At 42.9% G+C, this 18153-nt stretch overlaps 1 protein-coding gene across 2 annotated transcripts in view; it reads right to left on the bottom strand.

Moving 5' to 3' along the window:
- Positions 1 to 6296: 6296 nt before the first annotated feature.
- LOC308480724 (putative ferric-chelate reductase 1) overlaps positions 6297 to 18153 on the bottom strand; it is a 30583-nt gene continuing 18726 nt past the window's right edge. The window contains exons 11-17 of one of the 2 annotated variants that reach the window (XM_081012459.1): positions 17138 to 17250; positions 14357 to 14443; positions 12681 to 12778; positions 10523 to 10581; positions 9129 to 9266; positions 9000 to 9025; positions 6297 to 7927 (exon numbers count right to left, since the gene is read on the bottom strand). In XM_081012459.1, the coding sequence (XP_080868585.1) occupies positions 7838 to 7927; positions 9000 to 9025; positions 9129 to 9266; positions 10523 to 10581; positions 12681 to 12778; positions 14357 to 14443; positions 17138 to 17250 (611 nt within the window). In that variant the 3' untranslated portion in view covers positions 6297 to 7837. The remainder of the gene's footprint in view (positions 7928 to 8999; positions 9026 to 9128; positions 9267 to 10522; positions 10582 to 12680; positions 12779 to 14356; positions 14444 to 17137; positions 17251 to 18153) is intronic. The other variant, XR_013988258.1, reaches the window with a different exon arrangement.

The following is an 18153-nucleotide window of genomic DNA, read 5'->3' as shown; positions in this document are numbered from 1 at the left end:
CCATGCTCCCCAAATGACCGTGTCCCCAACCTGATGCCCTTCAGCTGTTGTCGGAATCCAACTCCCATCAGCCCCAGCCAGGGAAAATGGGAGTTGTGGTCCAAAACATCTGGAAGACACCAGGTTGGGAGAAGAGTGAGTCTGTGTAGTGTTCCTAGCTGAATGAACTCTATTGGATAAGCTTTGTTTCTTCAAGTACAAAGAAACATAAGGGACAGCTCTGCTGAAAGGAAGGAACCAGGATCGCCTTTTTTAGGAAATGTTGCAAGAGGAAATGTTGCAAGAGCTCTACCTGCTGCAATCAGGTGCACATAAAGCCATAAGTATTTCCTCTTCAATGGGTGCCTGTGAGCTTCAAGGATGCATCATAATTTTAACAGGGATGACTTACTTAGCACTTACAGAAGACAATTGTTGCTGACATCAGTTCGTAAGTTGCTATAGCAGCTGTTAGCCAGAGCAGTCAACACCTTCCCCAAACACATAAGCGATGTACCCTGTGGGTTATTCCTCTCCCGAAGATATGCCAAAAGGCAGTGGAGGTTTAGGGTCAGTTTTCCTTCTCCTAGATGGGCTATCTTCCCAGGTTGACGAGCCACATCACTTCCCCCTACAGCACATGCAGAAACTGCTTTCTTGACTGTTAGGCCTGCTAGTGGTTGCTCAATCTGCCAGATCCTGTTTACACATGCAAGGAAAGTCCCTAACTCACCAAGTCCCTAACCCATTGGCTACCTCATCTGATTTAGCTGGAGTCAAAGCTGTTTCCCAGGGTGTGGCCACTGTCCCATTCTGACAGCTTCTAGGAGCCACAAGTGAAAGATGAGTGGGGACCATAGGTGAACAAACTACCCCAGAAGGAGTATGACGTGCCCTCCACTAGAGTTACTACCCCTCCCCTAACACCCTGTAAACCCTGTGCAAAATATATATATAACAAACTTGCAGAAGCTCATGGACCCACGTACCTACGGGACCGCCTCTCCTGGTATGCCCCACAGAGGACCTTAAGGCCCACAAATGACAACATTTTGGAGGTCCCAAGTCGCAAGGTGGTTAGATTGGTCTAAACTAGGGCCAGGGCCTTTTCTGTACTGGCCCTGACTTGGTGGAACGCTCTGTCACAAGAGACTAGGGCCCTGCTGGACTTGACATCTTTCCGCAAGGCCTGCAAGACAGAACTATTCCGCCTGGCCTTTGGTTTGGACTCAGACTGACCCTTAAGTTTCCCTCCCCTTATGGTTTTGATCTATGGGCTATTATTAAAATGAGGCTGCATTTTAAATTGTATTTTTAACCTGTATTTTAAATTGTTTTCCCCCCACATTATGTTTTTACTGTAATTTTACTGGTGTTAGCCGCCCTGAGCCCAGCTCTGGCCGGGGAGGGCGGGGCATAAATAAAATTATTATTATTATTATTATTATTATTATTATTCCATGTACTTGGGCTTTTGCAAGTTGGACCTTATGAGCAGTGCTATTTTTCTAGAAAAAGAGGTGCCGGAACTCACCATGACCACCTCCCTTATTCTTTTAGAATGCCAATGGCGCCCAGCTAAGAGGTGCTGGAACTGAGTTCCGGCAAGTTCCGGTTGGAAAAAAAGCCAAGTCAAGAGTATGACCTTCATGTGACATCATCATAACTAAGTAAGCTGGATGCCTCATCCCATGATGTCAGGAACCAGACTAAAGGGTATTGCTCTGAGGAAGAATGGTGGGAGCCCCCCTCTCCCTCTGCTCAAGGGCCTAATCCTGAAGCTCCTCTGGAGCAGGAGGATAGTATCGACCTAGAGCAATGGTTCGTGGAAGGACACAGTTTGGGAACTGACAGTTGGGCTGAGCTGGGAGAAGAGCAAGCAAGGGAAGAGGAACAGGAAGAGAGAGAGATGGTTGATTCTCCCTCACTAGAAAGTATGCATCCCATGAGCCTGAGAGCCAGGCGTCTGGATAGGGCAGCCTCTCAGAAGGCTCAGTGGTGGAGGGATCACATGGTGAGGAGACGGGAAGACGGAAGTAACTAGAGGGAAGTGGGAGGAACTCAATTGGGAGCACCTGCACGGCGAAAATGGATGCTGAATGTTTGTGCTGTGTTCAATAAAGCTCTCTGTTGCTGCAGAAGACTGCTTTCGCTTTGTGCTGTTATCTACAGAGAGGCGGAAGGTAAGCCTTGCCTGACAGCCTGACACATAAGTAGAGTAGATGTCCTCCTCCCTGTTAAGTGGGGAGGTTGCCTCTGTGCTGCGCAAGCAGGACTCTTGGAGGCAAGATGACTTACTTGCCAACCCTGCAGAATGAGAAGAGCTGGGTGTGTGGCCACTGTGTACAAAACCTATTATCTCTCCATCACTTGCCATCCTGTGCTGCAATCGCTCAGGTGATACCAGATCATTGTTTCCAAAGGAACAACACAGGGCAACTTGGCTTTCTGTCATTTTTATCCTGATATTCAGCCTGTGCTCTGCTGGCTCCAAAATCAGTTTCATTGAAAGTGCTTTGAGGCATGTCCAGCCAAGTGTCACTATGTCTTAATTTTAAGACATGACTGCCAAGAGGTGCGGCTTGGAAACACAAGGAAGCCCAAGCAAATTGTGCTGTATTACACAAGTTTATGTTAAGTTACAGCACGGATCGATAGCTGTTGTTTCAATAGAGTCATCCAGTTGCTTCTTATAAAGATGTGGATTATTAATATAGGGTTATGAATGCATTGGTAAGATTACAAAGCTGACTGAAAGAACCCAGTTTGACTTCCTAGTCAGAACTGGCCAATTGTAACTGACCCTGCCATTAAATCAATTTTTAACACAGCACTGCTCCTGCTTCTTGTTTTGAATAGTTTTCAATGAGAATGTGAGACCTGCATCAGCAAAAATGCTCATTCAAATTTTGAACAGGATTAACCTGTGGATGTAGATAATTTCAGCAGTATGGGTCAATGTTCACTCCCAAGGCATTCTTTATTTCCTCAGGAGGAAAAGAAGGGGAAGTCCAGTCGTGTAATGTTGGATACCATCCAAGGGGCATAGCCTTCTCCTCCTCCTCAGTATAACATTATTTGCCATTTCTTTTATTGGGGTGCTGGGCTCCCTCAGACACCCCGACCCTGCAGAAAATGTTCTCTGGGGTCCTGCTGGCCATCTTTAGCATGGGGCAGCTGCAAAAATAGATGAATGCAGTCCTCCGTTCCACCAAGCGGGATACGATGAGACACTATTACGGTGATTTGGTCTTTGATAATATTTTGGATTTTTTTTTTCCAACAAAAGTTTTCCTGCTGCAGAGGTGACAGACTCAGAGACTGGCATGTGAATCCCTAACGTTCCTGCGACAGCAGCAACCCTCTGTCCTGTGGGCTGCCCTACATTTGCTGTATCAAGAAGGATGGGTTAATGATGATGATGGTTGTATTTTTATTCTTTGTAACCAGGCGCTGGTTAAACCACAGAGCCTAGGACTTGCCGATCAGAAGGTTGGCGGTTCGAATCCCCGTGACAGGGTGAGCTCCTGTTGCTCGGTCCCTGCTGCTGCCAACCTAGCAGTTCGAAAGCACGTCAAAGTGCAAGTAGATAAATAGGTACCGCTCTGGCGGGAAGGTAAATGGCGTTTCTGTGCGCTGCTCTGGTTCGCCAGAAGCGGCTTAGTCATGCTGGCCACATGACCCGGAAGCTGTACGCCTGCTCCCTCGGCCAATAAAACAAGATGAGCGCCGCAACCCCAGAGTCGGCTACGACTGGACCTAATGGTCCCTTTACCTTTAACTAACCAGGCCATCTGATTGGATTGCTGCAGCCACTCTGCCCAGTTTCCAACAAATATAATAAAACATCAAAGACTGAAAACTTCCCTACACATTATCCTGCTGGTCCAGCTCTGGATGCTGGAACCAGTAACTCCAAGATCCCTACACTCTCAACCTGTCTCAGGTTGTCAGAGGCATTTTCCTGCACTGCAGTTGGTTGGGCCAGATGACTCTCAGGGTCCCTTCCATCTCTACAATTCTTCGATTCTCTCCACTACCTTAATTTGAATATTGCTGTTCTCATCCCCCTAAATAGTACTGATTTTCTGTTTTCCAGATATCAAAAGTCCCAGTACATCTGAGGAAATGAAAGAAATGGCAAGAAAATAAGGTACTGACTAACAGCAACTCCATACGAGAGAGGTTTCGCAGGGACAGCGGAGGGAGAAATAATAACATTGTGAGCTCGTATAAAGTTCTCTGTAGCTGCAGAAAAGAGCACATAATACATCAACAGTTTGTTCTGTGCTCATGATATTGTTGACCAGATTTAACATAATCTGAAGCCCAAAATGTAGATACTTTAAGAGGAGAGCTCCTTCTGTCAGCGGATTATAACAGATTGCTAATTATCTGTATTTAACACATGAATGCCAGCAATTACTACTTCCTTGGCCTGGAGGATGTGAGGTTGCCAGCAAGCTATGCAATGAGGCAACAATGATTGGTACAAACAATAGCGAATACCTATAATCATTATTGTGTTAGCTTTTTAATGGCCATGGATGGAAGGCAAATTATGAAAGGGGTCTCCTGTCTTACCAACAGAGGAAGAGAAGTGATGCACAGTGTAGGAATCTTCATCCTATTTCAGGGTTTGTCCATTTCCCCCCTCATCAAGGATGTGCTGTGGTTCTCTAGAGATCAAGCAGATCAAGTTGCCTTATATCCTGTGGGATAGCTCAGACAGCAGAGCATAAGACTCTGAATCTCAGAGTCCTGGGTTCGAGCGCCACGTTGGGCAAAACGATTCCTGCATTGCAGGGGTTGGACTAAATGACCCTCACGGTCCCTTACAATTCTACATTATCAGATCACTGGCCCACCAAGGCCCAGTGTTGCTGCACTGACTTTTAGTAGTCCTCCAAGGAATGGGGGGACAGCCGGCAATTCTTTCCCAGCCCTATACAACAAAGGCTACAAAACAGAAGAGAATAATAAAAAATCACTTTCGTTTCCAGGCTTGTCCCTTCGTAGTCAATACTGGCTCCCTCTTCTCACAGCTTTATATATTTCACCTGGGAAAACAGGTTTAAAAAATAGTGAAGAATGAAGAAACAATATGGGTAAGATCAACACCACACACAGGAAATATATGGGATATAGAACTCCTCTTGCGGGGGAGGAATTGTTGAATGTGTTAATTTGAATGGAAGTCAAAAACTCTGTAGCTGTCAATAAGGGATTAACTGAATGTAATTGGATCAATTAAGACTCGGAAGCAGGATGAAATAAAATCATCTCACCTTGAAATCTAGCACGCAGGAAGTCATACAAAATGTATAATTGGCTTTATAATTGATATATATTTGAATTTGAATTGTAATTTGACATTGGTAAAATGTGGTTTATATTGGATTTTAATAATAAATATTTCTAAAATAATAAATAAATACAGTCATACCTCAGGTTAAAGTTGCTTCAGGTTGAGCATTTTTGGGTTGCACTCCGCGGTGACCCGGAAGTAACGGAATGCATTACTTCCGGGTTTCGCCGCTCGCGCAAACGCTCAAAATGACGTCACACGCATGCACAGAAGTGGCGAATCGCGACCTGAGCACACACGGGTTGCATTCACTTCAGGATGCGAACAGGGCTCCGGAACGGATCCCGTTTGCATCCAGAGGTACCACTGTAATAGTGAACTACTGCTATGGAAAGAAGAGATGGAAAGTTCCTGCTATTTTCCCTTCTCTCCTCCATAGCAACTTGGGTGAGAATGAGAGGAAGGACTCCAGTTGTCCCACCTGCCCTTACAGCCTTGACTGGGCTGACCCTACTATTAGGCAGAGTGCAGCGATGGATGTGCTTGGTGGGGGAATTGGGTAACAATAATAGCTCCAACCACTGCCCCCAAGCACCTTGAACTCGTAAGCCCTGTGCCCCCTAAACTAGGCTGCTGGCCTCAAGTGTTGATCTCAGTGCTGAAGTTAAGATTCAACGGCTGTTTGGGTTGCAATCTGTATGTGGACCAGGAAGGGGCTCCTTCTTATTCTTTGCATCAGATACCAAACATCTTGGGCGGCAACTCTCCAAATCCTGAAGAGTTATAACCAAGCTTCCTGAGCTTCTCTGAGCTGTTTGTGTAGGGAAGTTGTAGGAAAACAGAAGACCTGCTTGCATTTGCAAGAGAGAATGCCACTTGTCGCTCAACGAGACTTTTATTTCAACAGATCCAAAAAGAATTGCATTTAATCATATAAAATCTGAACAGTACAAAAGGAATATTTAAAAATCAGCATATGAATAATAATACTACAAAAGTTGATCATAACATTGATGCTGGTGTTTTGCTTTGGATTATTACAGACGTAAGAATTAACATGCTGGACCAGGCCAAGGTCTACATAGCCAAATGGACTGTCCCCACTGGGGCTCTCCTCCCCTCTTTCTGGCCACTGTTGCCAAGAAGAGAATAGGATGGGTAGCTCAATCAGTTAGTGTTGTGCTGATAACTCCAAGGTCGCATGTTCGATCCCCATATGGGACAGATGCACATTCCTGCATTGCAGGGGGTTGGACTGGATGATCCTCAGGGTCCCTTCCATCTCTATAATTTTATGATTCTATGTATTCAGGGACAGGTGGGGGGTGAGGCTAAACAGCAAGTGCTGTCTTGTGGAGGAAGACCACAAAATTCCCCTTGGACATTGTTGAGGATTGTTGATTGAAGGCAAATAACGCAATGCAGGCATGTGGGAGGCAAAAAGAAGAAGTCATCTCTTCTGTGCTGGATGGCTGGAGTGAGCAAGCAGCAAGGAGGAGGATGAAGAACAGAGAACGAGGCTCAGGTAAGGGGCAGGCAGCCAGTATTGCATTTAGACTGCACAGCCAAATGGATTCTAAATTCATAAATCTGTGCTTCAACAGCTATCATGATTAGTGTTACATGTGAAACGTCTTTCTATTGCTAACGGTTTTTGAACACTGGCACAGAGTTGTAAAATGTGACAAAACATTTGCAGCTTGGGACGATCCAAGGTCTTGCCAATAGTTGCTGGACTAGATCAGTAATTTAAGGACAGCAAAACCATGGGGGAAAACATTAAGAGAGTAATGTGATTAATCTGGGGATTGTCATAATTAAATATATGCTGTGCTCCAGTAATTGTTCACTGAGGAAAGAGCTCCCTAGCACAACTCATGTCAAGAAATGTGACCACAGATTGTGTTCTTCCTCTGAAATGAATGGAGCAGTCTACAGAGGCGAGAGATCTGTGTTTATCTCCATGCAGCTGACCACACAGGCACTGCAGTCTTAATCAGACATGCATTCCAAAGCAGCCAGTAGGGTTTACTTGCAAATAAATGTTTGCAGGGTTGCAGCCTCAGTGTGGCAGAAAGAGCGTGTTGATTGTACTTGCATTTGTCAAGTTAAGGGGAGTACTAATGAAGTCTCTGCAGTACTTAGAATTTGTCTGAGAGTGAAATTGTAAATCCAGCCTTAAATTTAAAGTAACAGAATAACTGATTAAGATGGCATCACAAAAGAAGGGGGAGAGTTTCTCTTGCCATGGCTTGAAAAAGAAACCCTACCAATACCCAAATGTTGATCAGGTACGTCAAAAATGGTCAGGACTAAAGATGCATTTCATGTCAACACGCTCACAACTTGCATTTGCCATATTTGGCTTCATTTGTAAATTAGTTTCCCTTAGAATCATTATCAGACAACTTTCATGATCAGTGTTGATGCCTTTCAACAAGTAGTCGGTACATCCAGGTAGACAATTGCACAGAGGAGGTTGGAAATTTCTGTCTGGGTAGAAAAAGAGCAGAAGCCATTTTCATTCTTCCTCCAAATGGAAAACTGATTTTAAGAACTTCCAATACCTATAAGCAGAGCTATTAAAAATGCCAGGTTGCCACACAGGTACAACAGCAGCAGTATCACTTCACTTTTCACCTAGAAAGGAAACAAAATTAAAACGATGAAAATTCGGCTTAACAGTTAATACGTTTTTGAATTTTATTTCCGCAGTTTGTACGCAGCTTAATCACAATCTCTACGTGATATACAGTTTGAGATCTTCCATGAGAAAGATCTGTTCACTATACAGTGGTACCTCAGGTTAAGAACTTAATTCATTCTGGAGGTCCGTTCTTAATCTGAAACTGTTCTTAACCTGAAGCATCACTTTACCTAATGGGGCCTCTTGCTGCCGCTGCACCACTGCTGCGCAATTTCTGTTCTCATCCTGAAGCAAAGTTCTTAACCCGAGGTACTATATCTGGGTTAGCGGAGTCTGTAACCTGAAGCGTCTGTAACCTGAAGCGTCTGTAACCCGAGGTACCACTGTATTCCTTTTGAACGGCTCATCGATGTTCATAAAAAAGAGAGAAGGCCTAATAACTGTGGCCTGGCAAGTTTGTCAACACCACCTGCCCCCTTCCTGAAGCAACTTAGCTTTTTTAGGCTTCCTCCAGACCTTTTTTTTTGGGGGGGGGGGTATTATTCTGCAAAATGCCATTGATGCAATAATACTGCATTAGTGGTGGGTTTATACTGGACTGTCCACATGCCATTCCACATTATTAGTTTTTCTGTGATGCTGCCCCAATGTTGTTGGATTCTTGCTGTCTGGAAGGGCACTCATGTGCTATAGTGCAACAAAAGCAGGCCAAATAAATAAATAAATGCCAGAATATTTGTGATTGCAAGGTTTCAACAGGAAGTTACAGGATGCACACCGACTGGAAACAAAGTAGTATAACTGCCTCCAAACTTTTGCAGGTGCACATATAAGCACTCCAATACTCTCTTGAGCACAAATCATAATACATGCATAATAAAAATAATGCCTGGAGGGTTCCTTAAAGTGGGACGGAGGAGGATCGGAACCCCATACATAGAGTTAGCTAGCAACATTTTCAATATTGTTTGGTTTTCCCAATAACCTTCTGGTTTAGAGCTTCCACTCAAGTAGAAATCTAAGAAAACAAAACACTGATAATGACTGCAAGAACAAAAAGATTACCTTGGTGTTTGAATCTTCATACATTTCTGTAAAACACAAAGCAAAACAAAAAACAGGAATGTTATTAATTCCTACTTGCGTGCTTTGTTAAGAAAAGCTTTTTATACACAGATCCGAATCAAGCTTCACCTTTCTTTTTCAACCACAGAGTTACATCCATCAGGATAGCAGCTAAGACTTCCCAGGCCACAAAGCCTCCCATTGTTTTAACCATCCATTGGCTAGGAGAGCTGCTGAGCATTCGCAGTCCCAGAAATATGGCGGCAACTAAAGAAGGAAGAGGCGAGGCATTAGATGACTGACCTTTCCATGATCCAAATGGAAACTTAACACCACAAACAGGTTGCTATCCTATCACCAAAGAGTCATTAGGAACAGGGTTGGGCCGTTGTTGTTTTTAACATCAAATTTTCCTCGCAAAGATAAAATCTGAATCAAATGGGGGGGGGGAGATTTAGGGGTGGCATATTGGCATCCACGACATTGTGTGAACATTGTTGCATGAATGAGAAACACTGATACCACAGCATCTGATACCTACAAACACATGTGGGAAAATAGCCTGTTGGAGACACACTGGCTGGTTATTTTTAATAAAAAAATCTAGGCGTAATATTCAATACATTTCGTCCCCCAGCTACAGGAGAAGTTTTATCACCACCCCAACTGGGTTCATAAAGTGTCCCTGAAATCCTGCCTCCTTGAATTTTTATATTTTGGGTAGTGTTCAGCTAACACCTTGCGCATGTGGAATGACTTCCGCTTGCACAATGAGAATGTTTCCACCTCTCTCTGTGCATGCCCTGCACCCTCCCCAAATCTGCTCGGGGTGTGTGTGTGAGAAAACTCCAGAACAAAATTAGGAGGCCTATTCTACAGGAAAGGGCACAAGCCTTGTACAAGCAAAAGGTCTTCTACACAGGCAAAGAGTGAGTTGAATACTGCCCTATAAACATACATTGGGTTTTTTTACCACTTAAAACTGTCAGGCCTTTCCATAGTCTGAAGATTCCTCCCCAGTCTACAGAATTTGCAGGACTCCCAGAAAATAAGAAGTAAAAATACAGTTATGCCATTATCTCTGTAACATGGGTATACAGTATGTCCTGTCTGACTTTTGCAAACGTTAACCTGGAGCCCTTGCAACAGAAATGGCCCACTTGTACTTAGGTTTCTCTGAACAATGCAAAGCTAGAACCTTTCTTGTTCAAAACAAAAACAGAGATTCCCTGCAGCCTGATTTTGAACAGACAGTGTTTGGAGCTAAGTCATGCCAAGTTTTGCTTATGTATATTACCTGCTATTGTGTTCCAGGTATCTACCTATTGCTGGAGTTTCTCAGTATGTGTCCTTAGGACTAGGGTGTGAACATTCCACTCCAGCTGCCGACCTAATTTTACTGAGGTGGGTGGCATCTCATTCTGTGCAGCATCATCTTAGCCTTGTGCCTTTCTAGACTGCCTTCCTCAGTGGGAATCGAGCATCCTACTTGTAAGTTGCAACAGAAGCACCCATCCACTTACCTGCCAAAACTTTGATGACTAATGCGTTTAGCATGTGAAACCAATTAAAAATAAACCTCCTGTTGGTGCAATGCAAAACACTGTTAGATATCTTTGCTCTCCCAAGGAGTAAACATCAGCTGGTTACATCATGCCTACTCTGTCCATTGCATTCTCCTTGTGGCGGAGCAGACTTTGAGAGGGCAGTAAGGTTCAGTTCCACTAAACAGAGGTGGAGAACTCATCTAGCACACCTATGGCTACCACTGGGGGAAATGGAGCACAGCCATGCTGCTGTTAGCCTATTGAAACATGTTCAGAGGGCATGTGCCACTGACTACAAATTGGTGGGGTGCAACAGCAGCGAATGCTGGTGCCTTCAAGTTCTGCTTGAGGACTTCCTATAAAGTATCTGGCTGGTCTCTGCTTGAAACACAATGATGAATGAGATGGCTCTTTATTCTGCTCCAGCAGGCCTCTTTTTAGGCACACCAGTGCATTCAATTCACATTCCAGATTTGTTTTCTGTAAGTCATAAAGGCACTGCACCAGAGCAAAGCATTATCTTTCCCAAATGCAATAGGGGTTGGCACTGGATGTCGTCAACAACAGCGGGCCTAACTAAAAGGCTTGAGTTACACAGCAGTGATTCTGACAATGCTGTCAGAGGGGGGCAGAATTAAAGCTACTTAAAGTACATCTCACAGGGAGAGTGTAAGGGAGACAGCATGCAAGACACCTACTAGTCCCTCTTCCCCAATATACATATGCATAGACACAGAGAGCTATCACACGACTGGAGAACCTGTGGCCCTGTAGACATGGTTGGACACCCAACTGCCATCATCCCTAACCACTGGCCATGCTGACTGGGGATGATGGGAATTGGAGCCCAAGAACTTCTGGAGGGTCGCACAGATTCCCCAACTCAGATTCACCTTCCACATTGGGTGCCAAAAAGATCTTGCAAGCTGGCCACCATCCATGCCTTGTGCCAGGAATTCCATTGCTACTCCTGGCACACTGCACAGTTGGCAAAACACAGAGCTATGGAATCAGGATCTCATTGTTATCTAGTTCTAGAAGTGCCAAGGCTTTGCCTTCCGCCCCATTAGCTTTGCCTAATCGCAGATATGGCTGTGAACTGGTTTTGGTTGTAATAAATAACAAGATGAAAGATTTAAAAATATATATTAAAAGATGATCCAAAAAGAGCTCCCTTAAGAGAATCAAGTCTTTTTGTCTTAAGACAGTCTTTAAAAGAATATCCCCCCCAATTTTTTTAAAAAATAATTCCAGTAGCACATTAAAGACCAACTAAGTATAAGCTTTCTAGGTATGAGCTTTCGTGTGTATACATACTTCTTCAGATACTCTGAAGTAGAGGTCGCTACAACCTTATAACTGTTGATGACTGTTAATGATGGCAGTTGGTTCCACAGGGCAAGGGATTTTTGAAGGGATAGATGACCAAAATTAGCTTTAGCGTGTATAACGGGACATGAATCCAATATCTCTATTCAGACCAGGTCTCTCCATAGTTTTTAGTTTGGTAATGAGTTGTAACTCAGCAACTTCTCTTTCAAGTGTATTTCTAAAATTCTTTTGCAATAAGACAGCTACTTTAAGATCTTGGGAAATGGAAGTGTTCTCCTATTGGGTTCTCTGTTTTATGATTCCTGGTGTCAGATTTATGTCCATTTATCCTTTGGCATAAAGATTGTCCTGTTTGTCCAATATAGAGAGCTGAAGGGCACTGTTGGCATTTGATGGTTTTGGTTGCTCAGTGGCTATGCAGGTAGCTCACAAAACAGGTGCCAGAACACCCCTAAAAGGTGCCAGAACTCCGTTCCAGTGAGCTCTGATTGAAAAAAAAGCTCTGACTATGAGAAATAAATGGCTAAAAATAACACTTGTCTGTATTTACAATTTTGCTCAGCACAATTAAAAATCAAGAAAACCCTATAATTTCAGTGCTTCTGAAATGATAATGGGAAAGGGTAGCTTCTGCGAACCTCCCTGAGATCTTATGATGAATATATTTTTCCTCTTCCACAGGCAGTTCTGAAGTAGCTAGCATCCAGCTGTAACTGTTCTGCCCGTTTAGCGTATAATGCTTCTGCAATTCAAGGAAGCATTTATTTATTTTTACCTCATGAATTACATTTGATGTACTGACCGGCTATCTTGAAGAGATGGTCGGAAAAAAGCTATGGCTGGTTGAATCAAAGAGAGAATCATGACAATGCATCCAATAACAGCATGGGCTCCTGCACTCTGTCAGAGAGAAAAGGGTATGAGTCCTATTTACGCTTTGCAAATGCTACGGAAGCCACCTCTCCTTTAGAAAAGGCTGCATCTTAATTCTTCTTGTAGGAAATCCTTGTTCGCATACAATATCCTTCCAAAGGGACCTTGGGGAGGCAAAGAACATTGTATAACGGACGATTCCCAACTGACAATTCCCAGGTAAGATCCTCCCCCTATTGTGTGGGCAGGTAGTCCCTCCCCCTACCTGGCCTGATCACCTTGGCAACGCCTCCCCAGGTGGGATTGGGCAACTGGCTGAGGTAGGCGGAGACCTCCAGGTATCCCACCTGGGGAAGGCGAAGCCAAGCCTGTGCTAATGGTGCCACATAGGGTCCAGGGGGCTGTGCACGACCACACAAAGGGCGCCCCCCATTTAATGTGGGGAGCGGTCATTGTATAACGGAAAAGGTAGCTGCCGACCATAAGTAGAAGTGGTCAGTCAGCTATTTCTCTGTACAGTCACTCAGGAAGGTTTGACATCTCTTATCATGCCGCCATTTCCGGGGCATTTTTAGATGAAGTTTCCTTTAAAAAAAACAACAACCACTGCATGGAAGTCAGACAGAATAGACTTACCAATCAATGCAAGCAAAAAACAACAAAAACTGTGCATCCGCCCATACTTAATTGCAGACTAATCAAAGTCTGGGGACAGGGGAATTAGGAGATGAAATGTTGATGCAGAAGCACATTTTGGTCGAGTGATCGTATTTAAATAATCCAATGTAATTAAATATCCAGCAAATTCTTATATATATAAAAAAACCACTTGAATGAATGGCATAGAATGCATAACTGCAGGGCTTGCTATATAGATATTAAGTCCAATATACATCTATTCTGGGCAAATTTAAACTGCAATCACAAAACACACAATTACGAGTAACTCCCAATGCTGTGGGTTAAACCACAGAGCCTAGGGCTCGCCGATCAGAAGGTCAGCGGTTCGAATCCCCACAACGGGGTGAGCTTCCGTTGTTCGGGCCCAGCTCCTGCCCACCTAGCAGTTCAAAAGCACGTCAAAGTGCAAGTAGATAAATAGGTACCGCTCCGGCGGGAAGGTAAACGGCGTTTCCGTGTGCTGCCCTGGTTCGGCAGAAGTGGCTTAGTCATGCTGGCCACATGACCTGGAAGCTGTACGCTGGCTCCCTCTGCCAATAAAGCAAGATGAACGCCGCAACCCCAGAGTCGTCTGTGACGGGACCTAATGGTCAGGGGCCCCTTTACTTTTACCTTTACCCAATGAACAGTTCAGAAGCATGCTTGCTTATGAGTAAATATGCAGAGGATTGTGCTGAAAAAAATCCAACACTTTCTGCACCCTCAATATACCATGTGGGTCCCTGCTGCTAACTCAGAGGTGTCTTACAGTGTATGTGTGTTGCATGTCTTGTTGCTTTGGCTATAGGCTGATGGCAGTCTGCTTTGGAGAGGGGTAGCAAATTGGTCCCTGCTCTTTCATCAGCCTCCTTCATCACCCTTCATCAAAGTAAGTTGTTCAGCAGGGATCTAGGCGCTGTAGAAATCAAGGAAAGCTAAACTTACTTCACTCCACCCATTTGCTGCCACAAAGCTTAATATGAAAGCGATTGCCGTTGCCACGACAGTTAACAACATCATCAAAAAGTGGATCTGAAAGGGAAAAAATGTGCTTAAATTAGATTACAAACCAGTGAAAAGTGAAGGATTAACTGGTCTATTGCCATTATATAGAATAGATATGTATAAAGCCATTTTTATTTTTAATTTTTAACCCTCATCCCCCCTCACAGAACAGCAGTTCTCAATGTGGTACACCCAGGATTCCTTGGGAGAAGCCATGACAGTTGAAAGTTGAATGTTACTGCCTTAAATATATAGTACAGATGGGACAACAGTCTCTCAATGGCCTTGGTTCCTTCTTTAAAATAGCCAATTCACTTTCACCATCTACAGGCAGAACAGGGTAAGACTCAAAAGTCTGAGAGCTTCTAGAAATCTGGGGAAGGATGAATCTTCCCGTTAGGGAAAATTGCAGCAATAATGATGAGTGCTTTGCCAAAGATACTATTTCTATTTCAGAAATAACAATATATCCTTCAACAAATGGCAAAAAGATATTTCAAAATTTATCTGGAATGGGAAAAGACCAAGGATACAACATAAGATACTAACAGACTTAAGAGATAGAGGAGGCTTTTCTCTCCCAGATTTGAAATTGTATTTTGAAGCAGCATGTCTTGTATGGATAAGGGATTGGATAAAATTGGAAAAAGAAGATGAGTTAGAAGTTAGAACTAGAAGGACACGACACTAGATTTGGCTGGCACTCATATTTATGGAATGGGAAAGGGAAAATACATAAAGGTTTTTCAAGCCATATAATAAGAAAGTCATTAATAAGAGTGTGGGAAAAATATAAAGATCTGTTAGAGTGGAAAACACCATGGTGGCTGTCACCCACTGAAGCATTTTCACTTAAGTCGACCAAAAAAATAAGCTGGTTGACACATAGAGAGTTGTTAGCAGAAGAAGAAGGTAAGCTCAAACTTAAAAAGTATGATGAGCTGAAAGACTATTTACAAAGTTGGCTACACCTTAGGCAATTAAATGAAATTTTTAAGGAAGACAATAAAAAGGGGTTTAGTTATACAATCTCCAGATTTCAAAAAGAAATAGTGGAAGAGAATGTTAAATTGTTTTAAAAAAGCATATAGTATTTCATTAGAGTGGGAAACCAAACATGAAGAGGTTAGATCAGTTATGATTACAGTGGTGCCTCGCAAGACGAAAAGAATCCATTCCGCGAGTCTCTTCGTCTTGCGGGTTTTTTCGTCTTGCGAAGCAAGCCCATTAGCAGTTTAGCGGATTAGTGCTACAGTATTAGCGGCTTAGCAGGCTTAGTGGATCAGCTGATAAGCGGCTTAACGATAAGCTGATAAGCGGCTTAAGGATCAGCTGATAAGCGGCTTAACAATAAGCTGATAAGCGGCTTAACGATCAGCTGATAAGCGGCTTACCATCAGCTGTTAAGCGGCTTAGCCATCAGCTGATAAGCGGTTTAGCGGCTTGGGAAAAAGGGAAAAAGGAAAAAAACCCTGCAGGAACTCGCAAGACATTTTCGTCTTGCGAAGCAAGCACATAGGAAATTCGTTTTGCGAAGCACCTCCAAAACGGAAAACCCTTTCGTCTAGCGGGTTTTCCGTCTTGCGAGGCATTCGTCTTGCGGGGCACCACTGTAAATGGGATCAGGATGTGGGACACAACATCCAATTTGAAAGTTGGGAAAAATTATGGAAACTTGATATAAAATTCACAGATTGCATACTATTAAGAGAGAATTACATGAAAATGATGTATAGATGGTATATCACACCAGTGAAAATGGCAAAGATGTTTAGGAAAGAAAATAACAGATGTTGGAGATGTAAGGAAAAGGAAGGAGCATTTTAGCATATGTGGTGGGAATGCAAATGCTTTAAAAAATATGGGGAAATGATATACAATGAATTGAAAAAAAATGTTTAAAATGAATTTTGTCAAACACCCTGAAGCCTTTTTGTTAGGTATCTCAAATCAAGAGCTACCAAAAGAAAAATGGACATTATTTATGTATGGTACAACAGTAGCAAGAATCTTGATTGCGCAATATTGGAAGATGGAAGAAATACCATCAAAGGAACAATGGCAAGAAAAGCTGATGAACTATTCAGAATTGGCTAAGCTAACAGACAAACTACGAGAGAAGGACAAAAAGGACTTCAAAAGAGTCTGGGAATCATTTACAGTTTATTTGCAGAAACAACAGAATGGACTGGATTCACTGGCAGGATTTGAATAAACTTTCACAACTTCATTTGAGTAACAGATATTTTAGAGAAATGATAAGGGATTTTATTTTTGTGTAGGAAAAGCAGGATACGATAAATAAAACTAAATAACTCAGCAGAGGGGGAGTTGAGGGAAGTCCAGAGGAGGGAAGGGAGAATAATTGTAAATAACATGAGGAATTAAATTTGTATCATTAATTTTTATAAATATATATATATATATATATATAGTCTGAGGGCTTATCCACACCTCCATTTGCTCTGCCTCTTTTCTCTGGAGAAACAGTAACTTTAGCGCAGAATCAGAACAAATGGCGGTGGTTGGATTGTGGTTACTGCTGCTGCTGCATTGAACTCAGAAAAAAAAACCTGAAGATGTGCACACACTTCTATTACGATCTGTGCAATCCCAAAGCTTGAACGCGATTTCACCAGCTGAAACTACTGTAGTCCCCTGTTCGTAGGGGCCAACCTAACAGTCCTCTCTACCCAACCATGGATCTATTAATGTGCGTACCTGAAACCAAATATCTTTACCCAAGAGAGGTTTCTTGATGGATTTCTTCAAGTACCTGGCAAATATCATTCCCACGCTGCCTGTGGTCATCCAAGCGATCAACATGAGGGCTCCTTAGAACAGAAGCAAAGAAAACACATGGAGACAAAGAAAAACCAAATTATCACTGGACTGAGAAGGAGCAACTCCAGGGAATTTGCTTCAGCCGCTCCCTGCCCGAAAATTACAAGGTTTTCATTAAGTGTTCAAGAGTGTATGTGGGGGGGGAGTTTTCCCTCCTCCACCCCAATCTCCTATCCTTTTGTGTTCTATCCTTTAGATTTTAAGCATGAAGGCAGGGGCCATCTTGTTATGTGATTGTTGTGAGTCACTCTGAGAGCACTTTCCCATTGAAGAGGCGTTGTAAGTACCGCAGATAAATAAATGTACAGTATGTTGTGTCACACAAACACATTGGTATGCCCATCATTCTTCTACGCCAAAGGAACGCAAGAAAAATAGAACGTATATTTACTAATCAAAATAAATATATGTTTGGCAAAACTCTAGGAGCTATTCTGGAAGATGTACCATTTCTCTAGTAAACTGACATGTACTTTATTTTGTTTTTACAGGCGACGTAGGGTACTGCACCACCCATGTGTATAAGGTAAAGCATCTCTCAAATTACTCAGCAAGCAGCTCGATCCTTAGTAGGAAATGGAAAGAAGAAGGTGTCCCAGCTAAAGAAGATTGGCAAGTTAAATTAATGGAATATGCTGAAATGGCAAGATTGACATTGAAATTAAGAGGAAGAGATGACAATGAGTTTAAAGACGACTGGAAGGACTTTGTTGCATATATACAGAAGCAATGTACACAGATTAATACATTAGCAGGATTCTAGAAATATTTGTAAGGAAATATGAATGGACAATAAGTAATTTTAATTATTTTTTTAAATTAAAATGGACATGCAGGATAATGATAAATCAGGTCCTCTCTTAAAGAGGGCACGTGTAGCGGTGAGACCTGGC

Source organism: Podarcis pityusensis, assembly GCF_964106645.2.
Source record: "Podarcis pityusensis genome assembly, chromosome: 6".
NCBI lineage: Eukaryota > Metazoa > Chordata > Lepidosauria > Squamata > Lacertidae > Podarcis > Podarcis pityusensis.
This window is presented reverse-complemented; position numbering and strand designations above follow the sequence as displayed.